Genomic DNA, 19,784 nt, shown 5'->3' on the forward strand with positions numbered 1-19,784 from the left:
GCCATGATTTCTCAGTGAGGGGTTGGTGCAGACAGGAACACGGGGAGGCGGGGAAAGAGGCCCTTTCTGAAGAGCCAGTGGAGGGGCGGGGCGGCCTTCACCCAGACCCCCTCTCCCTTCCTCCCCTGCCCTGGGGGGTGTCTGGACCTGTGCTCACGGGGGACTTTGATCCTGTGACGTGGAGGAAGGGGGGGGTTGTCCAGGCCTCCTGCACGTCAGGGCTAGAGCAAGTGCAGGGCATCCTGTTCAGTGGTTTAGTTCTTTTTAATGTCCGAGTTGACGCAACAAACCAAGTGCTCCTCATTGTTCACACTCTTTGTCTTGGTTTTTCTTCTCTAACTTCCTTTTCTGTCCTTCTTCAACACTGCCATTCTTCAGAGGCGGGCTCTATGCTTGTAAACAAGGGAGCGTGATGAACATAGTCAAAGGGGTCTTGCATTTAAGGACCTTGGCGCAGCCTTTGGTTACCTGGTTCGTCTCCACAGATGCAGTGTCCCTAAAGGGGGTGCAGGGAGTGAGTGTGGGGACCCTTGTCCTCCTGGAAATATGACCAAAGTCCTGTCCCCTGTCCCCCGCCTCCCAGCCCACCTTCAGGTTCTGTTTTTGGAGGGCGATAGTAAAATCCTCCAAAGGAAGGGTTTAGTGTCTTTAAAATCTCCTTCCACCAGCCCCCATCCCCTTCTGCTGATTTGAACTGGAGAAGTGACCTTTGGGCGGAAAGGGCTTTAGCCTGATTGCTACACTTTCTGGAACCATCGGGGAAACTCGATTGCTATTCTTGCCCCTAGAAACAGTTCACTGCTAACATACACGTTCAGTGATACACAATTTGTTCCAAAGACAGCACAGCCTACAAGGTCTGGATTAGAGAAAAGGTTTAGAATGAACCAGCCACTCCCCGCAGCTGTAATCCTCTGACATCATACACAACTTGGTGGCTGGCTGGGTCCCGCCAGATCCTTTGCAGTGCTGGATGGGGCAGGGGGCAGAAAGAGGGCCTTGGAAGCCTGTCTCATGTGCTCATGACTGGCTTTGCCTCTAGGACACCGGCTACGGGTTTCTATCCCCAGGGATGCCCTAGGACAAGCCCTCCTTCCATGTCGCTTGGATTACTGCAGTCCTCCCGCGGTCTCCCTGCTGGCAGTTACTATACATTTCTCTCTCGTTAATCCAGGGACGGATTAAGAGCCCTTTAGCATCTTATTCTTTCATTTCCTTTAGGCTTATGAAAATGTCACCCCCTTAATGAGACTTGTTTCCAGCCAACATTCATTGCTGTCCCCTCTGCGCTTCCATCCTAAAATTCCAATTCTTTGCAACATTTCCTGCCCACCCCCCCAGATTTCCAGTGTTCTTGTGATCTAGTGAGGCTCCTGTCAGTCTTTTTTTCAAGTTATCTGTTTCCCCACTAGATGGCCAGCCCCTTGGGGACACCCCTGACACCAGGCAGACCTCTCCACTCACAAGAGGAACCCTCTAGACGATTAATGGAATTGAGTTCAGGGACACAAGGATTTTGGGGGCATAGGCATGGCCAACTGGGAATCAGAATGGCTTGGAAAGGAAAGGCCAGGAGCCGGGCGAGCACACTGCACACGCGGCCCTACCTAGCTGGAAGCTGACTTGAACTGGGGGTCTTACTTACAGATCTGCTTGGCCCAAAGCAATGGCCCTTCACCTCAACTGCCAGGCAAGCCCCAACTAACCTAGACAAATGAAACTAGAATCTCTAGAGGGGGGCTCAGGGAGTCTTTAAGGCACCCAGGTGTTTTCAGTGGGCAGCCAATCGAGAAGCACTGGCAGAAGGGAATTAGAACATGTGGGGGCCTCCACTCATAGGGAGCTCCCCAGAGGTCATGGCAGGGTCCTGCCCAATGCACAGCAGACGAGGAGGTGGGGAGGGTGAGTCGGTGGCAGCTCCAATGTGGACAGCACCAGGTAGCTGGTTGCCTTTACCACCTGGTGCGCACCCCATCCTCTGTGGGTCTCGGGGCTTTGAGCCAAGCCACATGGAGAGAAGATGGGCCAGGCCATAGAGTGCCTGTAGCAGAAGAGGGGCTTCCGTCCCAGCTCAGGGGAGGAAATCCATTTTCAGGTTTGACAGTCTAAGCTGTGGTCCCTGCAGCAGACTCCCCCAGTCAAACCAGTGCACAGAACCAGTCCAGAATGGCGACGCGGGGTGTGTCTGCACACGCAGGGGCTCCGAGCACACTCTGTGTCCCCACAGGAGACTTCTCTCTGAAGGGTTTTCCTTCAGCAAAGCATCCGTGTTTCTTCTGTTGCCAATAAAAACCCCCGGTGCTGTTCTTTCTCCTCCGCGTCCTTCTATTGCTTCTGACAGAGTTTGCCAGTTAGCTGAGGTCAGGATTTCCTTTTTACAAACAACCTGCTTTCAGTCAGTGGGGCCAAAGGTTTCCCAAATTACAAACCTCTTCATTTTTTCTGCCACAAGTTATCCTGTCAGTCTGTATAATTGCATGAATGGAGAGACATGGAAACATTTCTGAGAGACACCAAAAGAAAGAAATGCTTTTACGAGCTCTCCCCTGGACTGTCAGAACTCTCCTGAGCGGGATGGGCAGGACCACGTGAACTGGCAGAAGCCTCTGTAGCTGCGTAGTGTGGGGGTTCCAGTGTCTGCAAGGAAACTTTGTCCAGTTCTTAAACAAACACACAGTGTCCGAGGCAGCATCCCCACGTTCTGTTAAGCAAATGTCCTCCTTTATATTCATTTGAATTGGAGAACATCCAAGTCATATTCAGATGTTTTGAAAAGCAAATTTTAAAAGGTATTACAAAATATCTGTGAATTTGACATTGGTAAATGCTGATTGGAAGACAAATTTTAAACCAACCTCTGGAAGACGTGCTAAGGTTTAAAAAAAAAAAAAAGCAGCAGCTTTCAGGTATCACTGGACAATTGTACTGACTACGGACAGGATGCCAAATAGACCTTGAAGATGGAAAGGGCTGCTGAAGCCCTGGGGTGGGGCGAGAGAGCAGGGCACAGAGCCAGCTTTCATTGGCCTGAGAGCTCCTGATCTCTTCACGATTCCGTGTTGCATCCAAGAGTCCGTCGGGGTCGTGACTCTGCCTTATTTGGCTGTGACCTCTCTGGCAAAGCATTTAACCTGGGTTTTGTAATCTGTAAAATAAAGGGCTCAGCTAGACACTACTGAGAGCTAACATCTGAAGTCTGGTCTAGCCTGGTGTGGAATAATCACCACCGTGAAGGGGTCCAGGCTGCGTGTGCTAATGCAGGAGGCTGGATGAGATTTCTGTTCCCATCCTCTTGATTTTCTTTCTCCTGTGGAGGACGAATGGTTACGTTCATGTGTAATAAAAGCCTGAAGTTTTACTCAGAGGTGAAGGCCAGTTAAAGCTTCAGCCCTGCTCTCCTGACCACGCCGACCCACCCTCCTTGAGCCCCGGTCATGGGGCCTGTGGCTTTTCTTCCCCTTCTCATCTCCCCTCACCCTGCTCGGGCCGGTCCAGCCTGCAGGTCTCGGCTTAGATGTCAGTTCTTTGGGGGAGCGTTTCCTGCCTGCCCTGCCAGCCCTGCCTCCCTCATCATCAGTACTGCTCCCTGAAGCCTGCGGTATCATTGCGATTCTTTTTTTTAATAGCCACCATCCCAATGCTTGAGGTCAGGGTACTAGACTGTTTTTAAAAAAATTATTTACTTATTTTTTAAATGGAGGTATGGGGGATTGGATTGAACCCAGGACCCCGTGAATGCTAAGCACGCATTGTACCACTGAGCTCTATACCCTGAGCCCTAGACTGTCTTTTTCATGTTGTTTCCTAAACCATGCCAGTCCCCTTGTAAACAAATCATCTGTGCCATCAAAGAGCTGGTCCTTTAGTTGGGAAGGACAAAAATGTCCGTGAATACTTGGCCATCATAATAACGGGCAGCATTAAATAACATGCCAAGTGGTGTCCCAAGCACTTTACATATGTTAACTTACTTGGTTCTCATAATAATGCTCTGAAGTAGACATTGTTACCCCGTTTTTACATTAAAAGGAGATTAAGGCGCAGTGAAGTTAAACTACGTGGCCAGCTAAAACCGGGAAGATGGGATTCAAACCCAGGCAGCTGGCCCATGAAGGCTGGGCTGTCAGCCACTGGGTGTGCTATCTCACGGTGGTGGGGAGACCCCTACCTCTGGAGGTGTCCAGATTCTTCGTGTCTCACTGCTTCCCTTGTTCAACACATTAGCCAGTGCTGTCGTCACCGTCACAAAGAATAAACCCAGCTGACCATTTCCCCATCCTAATCTGCCCCTGGCTGTTGCTCCCTGCTAGCCTCATAAGTTGTGTCCCCACTTCTTCTCTTGCTAGTTTGTAGCCCATTCTTCACCCAGTGGTCCGAGCGATCATTGCAAAGAGGGTATCAGATGGGGTCACAACCCTGTGTAAAGCCCTCAGTGGCCATTAGACTAGCATCCAAATGTCTTAGCAAGACTTTCCGAGTCTCAGTTCCTTCCCAGAGTCATCTCTTCTTGGACCTGTGGGTGTGAGTCACTCCTAGAACGCAGTAAATAGAAGTCCTCTCTTCTGGGGATTTTTGCCTCTGTCCTCTGCCCCTGATCTTCACACATTGCCTGCTTCTGAGCAGTTGGTCTCAGTTCACATGTCTTGGCTCTGTCCATCCTGTGACCCACATGCCCTGTCTTCATTTTCCATAAAGAACGTTTCCAACTGAAGGTACCTTAACCATTCATTTGATAATTCATTTGTCTTTTGCCACCTATTCCGATGTAAACTCCATCCTCAGAAGTGGGGACCTCCATCCCTAGCATCTAGGACAGTGAGCCTTTATTGAAGGGAATAATGGGAACTGCCAACAAGACTGTGGACATTGAGTGGGAGAAGTTCAAGAGATGGAGCTAACACTGTGCTGTGACGGGGAGGGAGGCTCTGCAAAGGAGAAGGCTCTGGATGGAGCTGGACGTGGTTTGGGTGGATTGAAGGTGGAGGAAGCATTGACAGCTGTGGAAAAGCTCTAGTAAAGATGAGGCAGGGATGCTTACAGGCAGTTGGGTCCATTAAAGAGCCCAGTTAATATATCCTGAAGGTTTGTTCATAAGAATAATGAGAGATAATGGGAAAAAAGTTACAATGTTATTTGGAAACCCTAGAATGTCAGGTACAGAAATCTGGGCTCTAATCTGTGGTCCAAGGGGAGCCCTTTAAACATTTTAGCCAGGGGGTATCAAGTTCGAAGCAGTGCTTTAGAAAAGTCATCTTTTGGGGATATGCTCTCCATTTTGCCTATTTCCATACTTTCTTTGCCTGAGACCTCATGGTCCCGCCCCTCTCCACTGCTGCCTTATGAAGATGTTCCCCAAACTCTTCATTTTCCGGTGTCGGAGGACGCTCAGACACTTCATTACTCAAGCCACTTGGCCGAGTGTGTGTGTGTGAAAAATGAACATCCTGGGCCTGATAAACAAGTCAGATCACTGCATGTTTGATTCTCACTTGTTTGTACGTACAAATGTTGTGTTGCTAAGATTAAATCCCAGGAGGAAGTGAGTTGTGTTGCTTTATAGCTCTTTGGCGGTGATTAATCTGGCTAAATCTTAGAGGTGTATGTTGTGGGCGTTCTTTATAGATGAAACTGGTTTATAGTGCTGTCTCTTGGGTATTTAAGTGGCTCAGTCTATGCTCTGGCATCCGAGATACTTGATGCTGAATTCTGTTCTATAGCAGATAAATGTGAGTCAGGGTCTAGTTTATATAGGTTTGGAGGAAGCAAAGAGCTTTTCCATTCATCTGTTTTTACAGTGATCAAAGAAACAGCTGTTACTCCCCTCACTTGGTCCTCTCCAGGACTGATAAAGCCATTACTGCAATTGCTTCACACAACTTCCTTTTGTTGGACTCTGAGCCTTAAAGCAACTGAGATCTTGCTGTTTCTCATAACCAAGACAAAGAAAATACTGACATGCAAGGAGCTTACAGTACTTCACAAATCCATTTTATTAATTTAAACACAAATTTAATGAAGAAAAATCCTGTACACAATTGTGGACACAACACACCTTTATACAGTAAGGCCAAGATAAACCTTGTCTTTTCAGTCTGCAGAGTACAAAAACATAAAATGAAAAGGCTAGAAAAATTGTCAACTTCTGTTTGCTTCAAGCAAAAGAAAAAAAACTGAATTATTATTATTACACATCTGGAGAATTCACAACTAATTCTAGCAGCAACATGAACCTTGAGAAAAGGATAGAGTAGCACTTTAGCCACTTTGGGTCAAAACTGGTGTTTTTTTCCTCCCAAAATGATATTAAAGAAAATTCATCCATGAAGTAATTTCATGGCAATGGAAGGCTTTAGATGAGAGAAACTAGCGCCTAGATGAACTGATTGATCCCTTTTGGAGAAACTTTCTTAGGGTATTACAAAGGTGACTTCTTATTTCCCAGATTATGCTTGGCATGTAATAAGCCATCCTAAGGGTGAAGGCTAGTGTTGTTTCCTTGGTGATGACGACCGGCAATGTCCACTGCAGGCAGTGAACTTGTCCTGGGAGGGCTGGGTGGGGGCAGGGGGAGTTAAGTGTGGAGGAAAAGACAGAAGGACACAAAGGTAAGAAGTACTACAAAGTTTTGCTGATTTCCAGCTATGGGGTAATGTCCTCCCTAATGTCATTTTAAACAGGAAAATGCAGACACTGTCATCTGAGCACAAGGAAACTCTGCGAGTGTCCAATTCATGAACCACTTTATTAATAAAATATATCTATCAGCTACATTCTTTCTGTGGGAAGAAGCATTTGAATAATCATTTTTTCCCCAAGTAGTTACATATAATACACTAGGGTTGAAAATGAAAAAGTGAGGTTGTAAGAGGGCTTTTTTCCCCCAAATTAAGACACTGCTGTGTTATTTTACCAAGGCCCTCCTAACAGCATTTTTAAAAAAAAGAACTGATGGGGAGAAAAAAAAAAAAAAGGAAAACAAAATCCTATTGACACTTGACATCCATGCTTTTGGTCTTGACAACATTATCTAAAAAAAAAAAAAAAAATCCATTATCTACATATTTATACCCAGTACTTGGATGAGGCGCTGCACATCAGTGCACACTGCCTCATACTTCACGAGCAAGGCATTGCTACCTCTCAGCATCCTTTTCCTAAACAATATGTAAAAGAATCATCCATTATTACAAATTTACACCAAAAATTCTTTCTGTACATGATTGTCTCAGTGATGTACATATTATACGTTTAAATTAGACATATTTTAAACTACTTTGCAATGTGCTAAAATTCAAAGTACTTGCTGTGTCGTGAGGCCAGGGTCTTTAATTGCTTCTCTTAAGCTAATCATCTCTTCAATTATTTGATGTCCGAAAAGTCTGTTCAAGTGAACTGTATGGTTCTTGAATTATACCTCAATAAAGCTGTTTTTTTTTTTAAAGTCTGTTCATAAATAAGTAGAGATGTAGAGATTACCCTGGATATGAGACACCAAAAAGTAAACCTTTACAAGAAAAATCCCCCCACTGGTATTCAGGAAACACATTTCAGTCTTCGTTGTGCAATCAAGTTGGCCGTATTGGAGAAGCTGTTTATATCACATTGAAAATTCTAAAAACTTAAGCATCTGCAGATCCTTTCTTCACAGGTTTGAACCATGTAGTTAATGTGGCCAAGACACATCACACTGTGCTAGAACATTCTCATGGCTTATTTTCATGGGCTTCACAGTACGAGAGTCAACAGCTGTTCTGAAGAAAGGGATGTGGTCCTTCACATCCCGCTAGGGCAGAGGTGAGGACCCCCAGCAGCTGGGCATCAATAAGTTGAAATCGCTAGTTTGGAGTCCAGCGCTGACACGGGATGCAGGCCTGCTGGATTCGTTCCTGGTCACAGGGCAGATGTGCGATTTCAAAGTGCTATGTGGCAGTTACAGGTACTCCAGTTCCAAGGCATGATGTAGGGCCATGAGGTCCGAGTGACTGGACACCCTCCAGAAGGGCATGGCGTGCTGTGAAAGGGGCAGACACACAGTGAGGATGGAGAACGCTCCCAGCACGGGCCCTGGAAGCCCACGTTGGAAATCCATTCTGCTGCCCACCCCTGCTTTTTTCAGTCTTGTGAAAATCGCCAGTTAAGATCTTAACATCACATCTGTTTAAAACAAAACTTCAAACTTAATCCTCCCCTAAGAATACTGGACTGCATTTTAAAATGGAACCTGGAGTCTGTTTCTTTTAAGAAGGTGATGGGTCTTTCTTCAGCACATCTACACTGTGACTTGCATGCCGATTTCAAACTTTAACTAAAACACAGTAGCTACGAACCAAAACCTTGTCCAACAGTTGCCTTTCAGAATCTGTACCCAGTGGATTTTTCATGCCGAAAGTTTAAGCAGCTTTCCTTTAGCTGGTGGTGGTTTTACATTTTCCAGAACTTAATGTTACTCATGTAAGAGGCAACTTTTGTTCATTTATTTCCATCAGGCGTTCTTTGCTCTGACGTTTAGACAGCTTTACCAGATGGGAAAATTTTAAATGAACACCTAAGGTAGGTTTTTGTTTTTTGGTAGTTATTGTTTAAAACATCAATCTCAAAATCTAGCTTAAATAATGGGAAGGTTTGTGAAATGTGTGAAATTCAAACCAGAGACAAGAAAAACGGGGGGGGGGTGGGGAACCCACAGAGGTTACCTCATCCATGAAGGATGAAAACATGATTATAAAGTTGACTGCTCCAAAGCACTGGAGTAAGTACAAATCTTTTTCTTGGGTAAGTGAATGATAATCATTACCTTTCTTTCAGAGGACAAAATTCTGTCTAGCCCATAGGAAAATAAATTTTTTTCACACAAAAAATGTGGAACCCTAAGTATAATTTGAAATTATATAGTTCAAAGGAATTTTTTTTTTTAAATTCAGACTATTAGGAGAATGTGGCATGAGAGCAAATAGAATTTGGAACTGAGGAGTTTGTGGGGATTATCTGTAAGGAACAGAGAAGCTACTATTTTGGTGTATGTCACACAGCTGTTGTCACTCGGTTATTAACACTCTTTGTCTCAAGTAATCTGCTAAAAGCCTGACCACAGCTCAATATCACGTGTAGACCTTTCTGGATTTTATACTGTTTTAGAATATGTCTATATTTGTGTTATCACTCAGTAATAGAATTAGCCAGAACCAAGAACTAGAGATCTTTTCAAATTTTTAGAATGTCCTGCTTGGCAACTTTAGATCCTAAAAATAGACTGTACTGGCTTTCATTCACTCAATAATGACTTTTTGAATTTGCAGGCAGGGTATAGAAGACATCCCAGGCCCACTGCTCAGTCTGTGGGTGAGTAGCAGCAATCATGACTGTTTACCTAAAAAGAGGGGGGGGGGGTCATTCCCTTTGCCCGGAGAACTGGGGAAACACTTGTTAAGTGGAGATAATAGTTGAGCCAGTTATGAAAGGCCGATCATTTTAGAAGAGCACTTTAATGGCTGTGAGTGAAGGAGAGGAGCAGAGGATAAAGGAGAAATTCACCACTAGCATCCTGGCTGTGTGAGAGAGACATGACTGTGACCTGATTGGCTGTAGGAGCCCAGTGGAGCAGCACCTGGTAACCCTCTTAAACAGAATAATAATGGTAGTCTTATAATCACTCATTGTTAAATGTAAATCATAACCGAGGCTGGGGGAGAGGACAGGGAACTCAAACACGTGTTAACAAATAATTAGAACTAATAGTGCAAAATAATATTTTCCCTAACTAAGCACATACTGATGTGAAGATTATAGCTCTAGGCCAAATGGGTGCAAAGTAAACAGTTTTTTTCTTGCATCAATGTTTAGCTTGGAACAAGTATTTCTTACATGAAGTCAGAGAGAGATGGCTGCAAAATAAATAATTCAATTTAAAAATGGGCAGAGGACCTGAACAGACATTTTTGCAAAGAAGATATTATCTGAAGAGGCATTTAATGTTGCTAACCAGGGAGATGCAAATCAAAACCACAGTGAGGTATCACCTCTGAGCCTTTTAGAATGGCCTTCAGCAAAATGACAAGAGATAACAAAGGCTGATGAAAATGCAGAGAAAAGGGGACACTTACATGGTGTTGGTTACAATGTAAATTGGTACAGCCATTATGATAAACAGTATGGTGGCTCCTCAAAAAATTAAAAATAGAAGTACTACATCACTGAACAATCCCACTTCTGGGTATGTACCCAAAGGAAATGAAAACACTGTGTCAAAGAGATAGCTGCACCACCATGTTCATAGCCGCATCATTTATAATAGCCAAGACATAGAAATGACCGAAGTGTCCACTGACAGATTAATGGATAAAGACATCGTGGTATATATACACATAATGAAATACTTGGCCATAAAAAGGAGATCCTGCCAGTTGCAACAACATGGATGGACATTGAGGGCATTATGCTAAGTGAAATAAGACAAAGACAATACTGTGTGATCTCACTTAGATGTGGAATTTAAAAACAAAAACCCTAAAGTCATTGAAAAAGATCAGATTTGTGGTTACCAGAGGCAAGGTGTGTGGGGAGGGAAAGGGAATTAGATGAAGGTAGTCAAAAGATACAGCCCCAGTACTTATTTACCTTCTAACTGGAAGTGTGTAATATACAATATGGCGACTACAGTTAACACTGCTACATGGTATATTCGAAAGATAAGGGAGTAGAGCCTAAGTTTTCATTACAAAAAAAAATTTGTATCTATAGGGGATGATGGATGTCTACTAACCTTATTGTGGTAATCATTTCACAGTATATGTAAGTCAAGACATTAGGTTGTACACCTTAAATTTATACAATGCTGAATGTCAATTGTATCTCAGTAAAACCAAGAATCAAAACAATAAATTCAGAGAAGGGAGAGCTCAGCTCTAAGCTGGAGAGGGTAAATGGGTTCTGCGCTGAATCTGAAGAATGAGCAACTGTGGTTTGGTAGGTGGAGAGGGATGGGACTCCCAGTCAGGAGATGCTCTGTGACAAAGGTGTAGATTACTTCCTGTGGAGGTGATGGGGCTGGAACACTGTGTTCATGATAAGCACTAGTAAGAAGGGAGATTTTTTCTTTTCCAGGTAGAAGTATGTTAAGCAATTTAGTGAGGCACTGGGGGAAGGATGGAATAGAGGTGTGGCTGGTAGCAGAGAAACCAGGCAAAGGAACAGGGGAAATGGAGTGAGTGCAATGATGGGAGACACACGGTGAAGAGAGAATTCACACTACTCAGCGATGGGTCTGAGGTAGAGAACAGCAAATCAAATTTGGGTGAACTGGTTTGGGACAGGAGAATTCAGCATGTGCTGATACTCAGATGGGATACGTAAATGGAGAGAGTCCATCAGGTAACTAGAGCCATGGGACTGGAAACAGAGCAAACACACAAATCTTAACAGAAATGATAGCTGAGACTGATGTGTATATGACTTAGTTGGTCAAGATTAGGTGTATATTGAGAGAAGTGGATTCTAAGACCTAAATCATAGGAAGTAGCACATGCTTTTGGGTCATTAGAACCAAAATGTTCCGTGACTAATGGGAAAATAATGACACATACTTTCTATTCCTCTTGCCCATACGTGCAGCTTTCCACATCCCATTCTGCCATCCTTCCTCCTTGTCTGGTATTTTGCATTGATCCCTTCTGCGTACACATAAGATTAATAATATAAAAAGCTGGGTGCATGGACACTCATATGTAATCTGAATTTTGCTGAATTGTTAAAAATGTATTAACAAAATATTTCAAATACATAAAAGCACATAACCTTTGCCCCGACTATTGCACTTCTAGGAACTATCCTACAGATACACTTGCCCCCACATGAACCACAATGACTGCTCACTGTAGAACTGTTTGTAATAGTAAGTGCTGGAAACCACCGAAATGTTCAGCCCCCAGGGACTCATTAAATTATAGCGCATCAACGTAATGGAATACGGATGCAGCCATTTGTGAGAAATTAGAGATGCAGAGTTCCATGTACTGAAATGGAATAACTACCAGGATATATAGTAAGTGAAAAAAGCAGGTACAGAAAAAGTGAATAGTTACCATTTGTATAAAAAATAAAGACTATATCTGTGCTTTCACATGCATATGTTCTCTCTAGAAAATTTGCATATGGAGGTACAGATACTTCCCAGATTGTAAATAAAGAGATACTCTAAGAACTCATGGAGCTTTGCTCTTTGATTATTTGTATATCTGCCTCCCCTCTGGACAGGAGTGAGCTCTTTAAGAACGAAGATGAAATTCAACTTAAAGACCTGGCAGATAGTTTGTGCTCGTTAAGTTAAATGAATGTAATGGCTTTAGAATAATAAAGTTCTGTACTCAGTGTGAGTCATCCCTGTGTCTCACTTAAGTCAAACTAAAAGCAAAAACCTGCATTAAAAACGTCCTTTTCTAAACAAAAGAAGCTCTTATTTTTCTCCTGATTAAATTCAGAATCAAGCATTATTAATCAGATTCTCAGCTTCATCTGGGTTTTCAGCAAGTTTGGGAATGCACATTTAAATTGGACATATTTTGATGAAGCCTTTGTCATTATGCAGAATAATGGATGCTTGCCATCCCCCTTCCCTCCATGTTACTCACAAGAGGTTCATTTTAAGTCATTTTCTGAAAAGTAAATAAAGTTTTGTTACAGAGTTATAAAACGAGGCCATTTCTACTCTGGAACAAAAAACTGCTGTCAGCATGCATTTTTTTTACTTACATTTTGATTTTTTAAAAATCATACATATATGCCTGGTTATTTTCACTTGAGGTAAGCTGTATTAGGGAAACAAAGAATTTGATGGTAAAAAAGAAAGCCTGGCAGATTTTGACAACAAAAGAGATACATGAAAGAAAGCTCTCCAGAGGCAGATGACTTGCTTCTTTGCACAGTCTAAGAGCAAAGAGGGGCTTGGAGATAACTCTTAAAAGAGATCTTTTTAGAATAATTTTTTTTTTAAACCAAAGGTATTTCTAACCTTTTCTCTTTGAAGGGTTTTTTTTTTTTTTTTTAATAATATGAATTACAGAATTAGATGAAATTACTGATGAAACTTCTGGAACACTGGTAAAGAGAACCAGGGGGACAGAGCAGATTTCAGATGACCGAGACAAAACAGGCCATGGGCAGAGTACTTCCTGGTTTCCATTTCTGGGCTTAAGTACCTACCAGTAGCAGAACACTATTTAGGGAGAGGAAAGACATCTCAGCAGGAAAGAGAGTTTTGTACTAGAGTTTTAAAAGGTCACAAGGAAACTAAGAGACAAGCTAAATGGTTAAAACTGATTTAGAAGAAATGCAAAATGTTTTGGTTTTGTGAAACATTTTTATGCTCAAACTTGCAGAACTCCACTAGTTACTAGTTCTTTGGCAGCTTTTAATTTAATAATCTGAAATGCTTGCAAACTACAGGATATACTAGAATGAATGATTTATCTTTAAAATTTTAATCATGAATGTAAAATTAGAATGAAACACTGCACACTTTATTCTAACAATTTAAAAAAATAATTTTTTTTATAATAAATCATTAAGATATGAAAATAAAGTTTATAATTTGAAAGAACTTTGTGCTAAATCTCATAATCGGCTTTAAATCCTAGTTTGGCCAATTTCTAGCTGTGTGATCTTGTTTTCACCTTCCTGTGCCTCAGTTTTCTCATTTATAAAGTGGATCTAAGGACTCCTCATAAAATTTTTGGTGAAGATTTAATGAGATGGGTACAAAGTGCCTAAAAGAGGGTCTGGGACATGATGAGGGCTTTAAAATTGACAGTAATTCTTGATACTTACTATTATGATTATGAATCCTTCTATAACCTGACCATCTCTTTATTTCTCTAGCTTGAATTTTCAGTTTTTAAAATGTGATACTAAATTGTAGTCTTTCCCCTGAATTAAATACTTAAATACTTCCCCTAAATTAAATATTCTCTATTTCTGTGCAAAACTCCACACATTAAAGATACTCATTATTTACTGTGAATTATTAGATTCTTGTCTCTTAACTCATGCACAAAGTAACCTAGAAAGGCTAGACAGAATCTAAGAAAAAAGTGGTCACTTTGTCAGTCTAGATGGATGATATCTGAATCTTATGCACTATTAATAGGAATCTGCATCTTCTGAAAACTCTGTACACTTTACAAACACACAAAAATCTCTTACAACTCCTAGTCACAGTTTCATTAGAGTTCCCACACCTACCTCTCAAGCTGCAGAGTTTGTAACAGATGGTACTGGACTCATCCCATACACTTATCTCAAGAAATTACAACAGAAAGTTGAAGCTACAAGTATTCATGCACGGTCAAGAAATTTAAAGAAGATGTTCTTTGCACGGAGCTGCCTAATTCTTTTTGTATAAATGTGTGTGTTTGTCCTGAATAAAAATAACATGACCAAAGAAAGACAGTGGAAGCAGTTTTAACTATTCCTCAAAGGGAGCAAATACTCCTAGTTCTATTACTGCTTTCAATTCTAACCTCAAGCCAAGAATTCCTTTACATTTTCCTTGTTGTGTTCACCCATGCACACATCTAAAAAACATACTTCTCAGAAAGGTATAGGCTAAGACTCACTCACAGAAACCTTGATGGGGGCCCAAAAGATTTTGTGTTCCTTGCATTTTAAGTGATGACTTAAATGACTTTCATAAATATTCGTCTGTCTACCACAAGCGAGAAAGCCACCTTCTGGCAACTTTCTCTTGAAATTCAATCTTTCTGGGGAACACTAGATGGAGAAGGACCAGCCTGGAGGGCAGATTCACACCTTGGCCCTGGGCCATATTGGCATGAAATGCTCCTCTTCAGTTCTACAGAGCTCAGAGGTGTAAACCTATTCCATGTTCCCCTACCCACCAGAAGGTCCTGTCTAGAAATGGCATGGGGATTCCAAAGGCTTTCTCAGGAAAAAGACTTGAGTCTGGATTTCCACCAAACATTCTCTTTAACTCTCCAAGATTGGGTTTTGGGTATTCTATTTAGTCTGGGAAAGACTTCTTTTTATGAAGACAGCCCAAAGGGCTAGCAGATGTACCTAATGGCAATGGCAGTTGGCCACTGGTGAAGTTGGAACACAGAATTAGTGCTGAGATGGCAAACACTGCTTAACATCAGGCTTTAAGAAAGTGTGTGTGGGTTTCCAACAGCACCCATCACACTTGGGGAGACTAACCCTGGGCACATCATGCATCTATGTGTATAAGTGAAATAATCTATTATTTACAGAACTAGGTAGGGTCAGCTTCTGTGCTTCTGTTGGCATTTAGAGGCACTGAAGGTGAATGAAGTTTTCTTTAGACTCTGTAAGGAGGCTGGCCACTTGTCACCCTTACTGCTGCATCTATGGTCTGGTGACTTTATGTGCCATTTCTGGTATATACTGGACTATTCCAGAAGAGTTGAATTGTTGCCTCCATTATGGGAAGATACAGTGATTTCTATGAGTGAGCGTGTAAGGAAGAGAAAAAATTATCCTAATGGCTAATCTCATAAAATATTTAATGCTCTTCAATTTAAGAAATATTTAGAGCATGACAGTGCCAAGATTAAGGGATTTGTGGGAAAAAAAATTGAAGACAGAGTCTCAACAATCAAGCAAAATAAGGTCCCTGCCTCTCAGGAGCACACACTTCACTGCTGAAACAGACACATACACAAATAATTAATAATAATGTCCACCACTTGCTGCCTACTTCCTACCTATTAGGCTCTGTTTTATATTTTAACTAAGTCCAATCCTTAAACCAGCCCAATGCACTAGGTGCTGTTATTCACCCCATCTGCAGACAAGGAAAGAGGAAGAGACGGGTAGAGCAACTTGTTCAAAATCACAGAACTGGTAGATAGTAAAGCTGGAATTCAGACCAGGCTGTCTGGCTCAAGAGTGCAAGTTACTTACAACAGCTTCTCCAATTAAAGTAGGAGTGGTGCTCCTGCAGCTGAGTTCTCACAAACGAGGGAGATAGAAAAGGTGGTACAGAAACCGGATTTCGAAAAATGAGTAAGACAATGACAGTAGGGCATTGGAGGAAGGATCATGCTCAGCAGGGGCGGCGGCAGCAGGGACGAAGTGCTGGGCATGGCCAAAGGGAAGTAAGCAGACGAGTGTGGCTCCTGCGTAAGGTGCAGGAGTGAAGGTGCCTGAAAGGCAGGTTGTTACTAGACTGTGAAGACCCTGAGTGCCAGGCTAAGGGATGTGGTCCTCTTCCTTCCCCTCTTTTTAAAATGCAACAAAGGACATTAACAAGAAAGCTTTTTAAGGGAAGTGACAGGATTACACTTGTGCAGATACAGAATAGAAAGAAGTATATTGGGCAAATTGGGAGTCACGGGACCTACGGTTGGGTCTGCTGCCTTCCTCCTCTCTGAGCATCCCCAAAGAGGCAAGGCACTGACCTCGTGATCAAAAGATGGCACCATACTCTAGCACAGAAAATAGTTTTGCAAGCCAGCTCTGACCAGCTGGTAATTTTTCTGACTTGATGTTTGCAAGGCTACATGCAGGGTCAGGTAATACAGGTTTAATCACCTGGTGATGTCTGCTGTGGGAGGCACTCGGGTAGGGAGGGCCACGCTGGCATGAGCAGACATGTGTGCTGTCTCTCTTCTGGATGATGGCCACAGAGCTAAGTCTCCTTTCTGTCCCCAAGTCTACATCATATGAAGACCAACTACCTATGACCCTTGAGCTTCTGTCTGTCACTCTTCAAAAAGATCACTTGATAGTGATTTAAATCTACTCTGCCATTTGTCAGTGCTTACAGTTCTAAACACATTCATGATCTGTTGAGGAGAAATGGAACTTACTTAAATGATCCAGTTGGGAGAATTCTGAGGACTAAGAAAAATTCAGTGGCACAGGACACACCAATGAGGTGCACTCACCTTTTTTGCTCCTTGTTCCTCTTCCACACCATCTCCTATAACGACGTACACCACTTTTCTTCCAAACCTTTGAATTATCCTCTCAAAACAGCTTTCCTTTCCTAATGAACAAAAGCAAATGATCAAAAATGTAAAATCTGGGGACGTCAGCACTCTAGGGATTGAACATTTTATATAAAATGCTTTCTCCATGCTTTGCATCTAACCCCATCATACTCATGCAAACTAGGTGGTTTTATGTGCCATTTGGGTCGCATGTAGAACAGCACAGTACATCCCAAACTGTACATGAATCATCCATGTGGCATCCTGTCCCTTGGAAATGTACAATTTTAGTACATTTTCCCCAAAGACTCACTTATTAGAAAGTAGGACTGAAGTCAATCACAGTTACAGCATTTGTTTGACAGCAGTCCTTTTCCCTTACAAGCGAATTCTAAACAAAAGCTCGCCATTCTGGGCAACACATTTGAACTTGATTTAAAAACTATTTCATGGCACATCAAAGTCTGAAGATAATATCTGATCGAAAGGCTATTGAGAAGGATGGAAGAGACTGAAGGATTGGTTTTGTTACGGGGAGAGAAATCACATAGGAGACTTAGCATCTCAACCAGAAAAGGATGGGATAAGCTATCTGAATGAAAGGCTCCCAGGGCCTAATGGGTTCACGTGAAATATTCTTGGAAAGCTGCTTCTGAAATAAATGTCAGGTAATTTGGGGCCCTACAAGAGAGAGCATAGCATGACTGCCTTGCCCAGGCATCGCACGTTCAATGAAGCACTTTCCAAAAGAAACGCGGGATAAAGGTAAGAGAATGCCTTTCTTTATCTATGATCTTTCCCATGTCAAGACCCAGTTTGGGCTCCCGGGGCTGCTATGCCATCAGCACATCCCTGCAGTTAATACAGCCATTGTTTCTAAGGGCAGGAACTGGGTTCCAAGTCCGTGGCTACCAGTAGGGTCATTTTAATGGACAATGGGACAGTTTATAGTTTTCAAATGTGAATGGCTGAGCGGGGACTGCACCTCTTTCAAATAAGGATCAGATATACACATGAACAAATTGCTTGTTTGCTTAAACAAATGTCGGCTTTATATTTGTATTTTGCACTAAAATCTCTAGTTTGCATCTGACAGAATGAAACAGGGCCAGCCTTATTCAAAGGATGTAATTTCAATGATGCCTTAGTTGCCCACTAACCTGTGAAACATTAAATCAATTTAAGAAACAAATACAAAGGCTAGTTTTCACTGCCAAAACTATACAACCAAACACCTAGATGTCATGAAACTCACCCCTACCCACCGGCCCCGACCCTGCCTTAAAGGGAAAGGCCTGCGTGTTTTTGTAAAGTTTCCTTTTCATGGAAAAAGGAAGGTACTCTCAATGTTACTTAAAAGTGAAGCTCTGGTGGACCAAAAAATCCTCATCTAAACACTGTCTCCTACAGGTTACATTGTGAATTTGGGGTCATGTCAACATTTTCCACAATAAGGATTCATTGAAGCTGCCTTTTAGACATTAATCTGAGGTCTTACATGAAGTTTTCATTTTGATGAATCCATTTTCTCTGAAAGAACATCACAGCTCTGCTGAATCAGAGACCAGTCATCCCCTCCCCTGACTTTGCCATTTTGCCTACAAGGAAATTTCCTGGGTTTTTCTGCACTGATCCCCAAATTTTAACTCATTTGGTGGTAAAATCAGCAAATAACTTACAGGACGCTCAATCCCTACTCTTCTTATTAAGAAAAACCACAGAAGAATGATTCTATTGCTGGTTTTGAGATTGATTCTACCACCACACAGTTTTTAAATCTAATTTTTATTCTGTACTAAAAAAAAAAAAATTCAAGTCCAATATTACCCATTAAAAAAATACCTTCTTGATTGTTATTGTAATTTCCTATTATCCTAACACTTTCACATTATTTGGGATTAAAGTTCAATGTGCATGTAATACACTATTTGTTCTTTCCTTCTGGGAAGTTAAGTACTATCCCTTGGGTATTATACACTTACTTGGAAATATGTTCTTTCTTTCATGTGCTGATAAGCCTGTACCTTGGATCTCTGTTTAAAAAATATATGATTCCTCTTTATTGATATAGATAGAATAAAGAACTGAGCTGATGGAAACTGATGGCTAGTTTACAGGAGAACATACAAAAATTCTGGTTCTATCAGGCTACTATGAATCTTTTTGGTATATTCCTTTTTTAAAATAAGTGCTTTCCAGTATTCTGTTCTTGGCCCTTCTCAGGAGGCTTCAGTCTTTCTCAGACTCCAACTATTTCCAAGTTGACAGGGCTATCTGAATATCCCATGGGTTCTTTAAACTCAACACGAGTAAGATCAAACCCTTATCTTTGCCATCAAACCTGATTCCCCATCAGCGAATGGTGTCACTACTGACCCAGCTGCCTAAAAGAAACCTGTGTGTCAGCCTTTAAACAGCCATTTATTCATCTATTTCATTCAACATTTATTGAGCACCTACTATGTGCTGGTCTCTGTAGGATGGGTGAGACACAGACTCAGTTGTCAAGGAGATTATGAACAAATAACTAAAGTGATTTTTTTTTTAGGGATAATTTAGTAAGTGCGTTGAAGGAGAAGCACAAAGCAGACAGAGAGATGGACCTACAGGGATTCCATTTTGCCCCTTTTTCTTTGGGCAGAAAGAACCTTCTTCCCACCTACCAGGATACTCACCCCCCTTTCCCAGGACTCACTCATGTAATACTTGTTTCATGAGAGTCACATACAAGGCGATTTATGACTAGACCCAAGTCTACCTTTCCAGTGTCAGCTTCCCATGAGCGCTGTTAGTCACCCAGGATGACTCACGAGTCCCTCGGGT

General features: G+C 42.1%; 1 protein-coding gene and 1 long non-coding RNA gene across 8 annotated transcripts in view; one reads left to right on the forward strand and one right to left on the reverse strand.

The window, feature by feature from the left end:
• Positions 1–19,784, forward strand: part of LOC116149638 (uncharacterized) — a 144,204-nt gene that overhangs the window by 101,077 nt on the left and 23,343 nt on the right. The gene's annotated exons all lie outside the window — the stretch shown is intronic.
• Positions 7,042–19,784, reverse strand: part of EYA1 (EYA transcriptional coactivator and phosphatase 1) — a 274,443-nt gene continuing 261,700 nt past the window's right edge. For all 7 annotated transcript variants that reach the window (XM_031441478.2, XM_031441477.2, XM_031441475.2 and 4 more), the window contains 2 exons: positions 16,917–17,017; positions 7,042–8,011 (listed from right to left, as the gene is read on the reverse strand). In XM_031441478.2, the coding sequence (XP_031297338.1) occupies positions 7,931–8,011; positions 16,917–17,017 (182 nt within the window). In that variant the 3' untranslated portion in view covers positions 7,042–7,930. The remainder of the gene's footprint in view (positions 8,012–16,916; positions 17,018–19,784) is intronic.

The sequence above is a fragment of the Camelus dromedarius genome, chromosome 30 (genome assembly GCF_036321535.1).
Source record: "Camelus dromedarius isolate mCamDro1 chromosome 30, mCamDro1.pat, whole genome shotgun sequence".
Classification (NCBI taxonomy): domain Eukaryota; kingdom Metazoa; phylum Chordata; class Mammalia; order Artiodactyla; family Camelidae; genus Camelus; species Camelus dromedarius.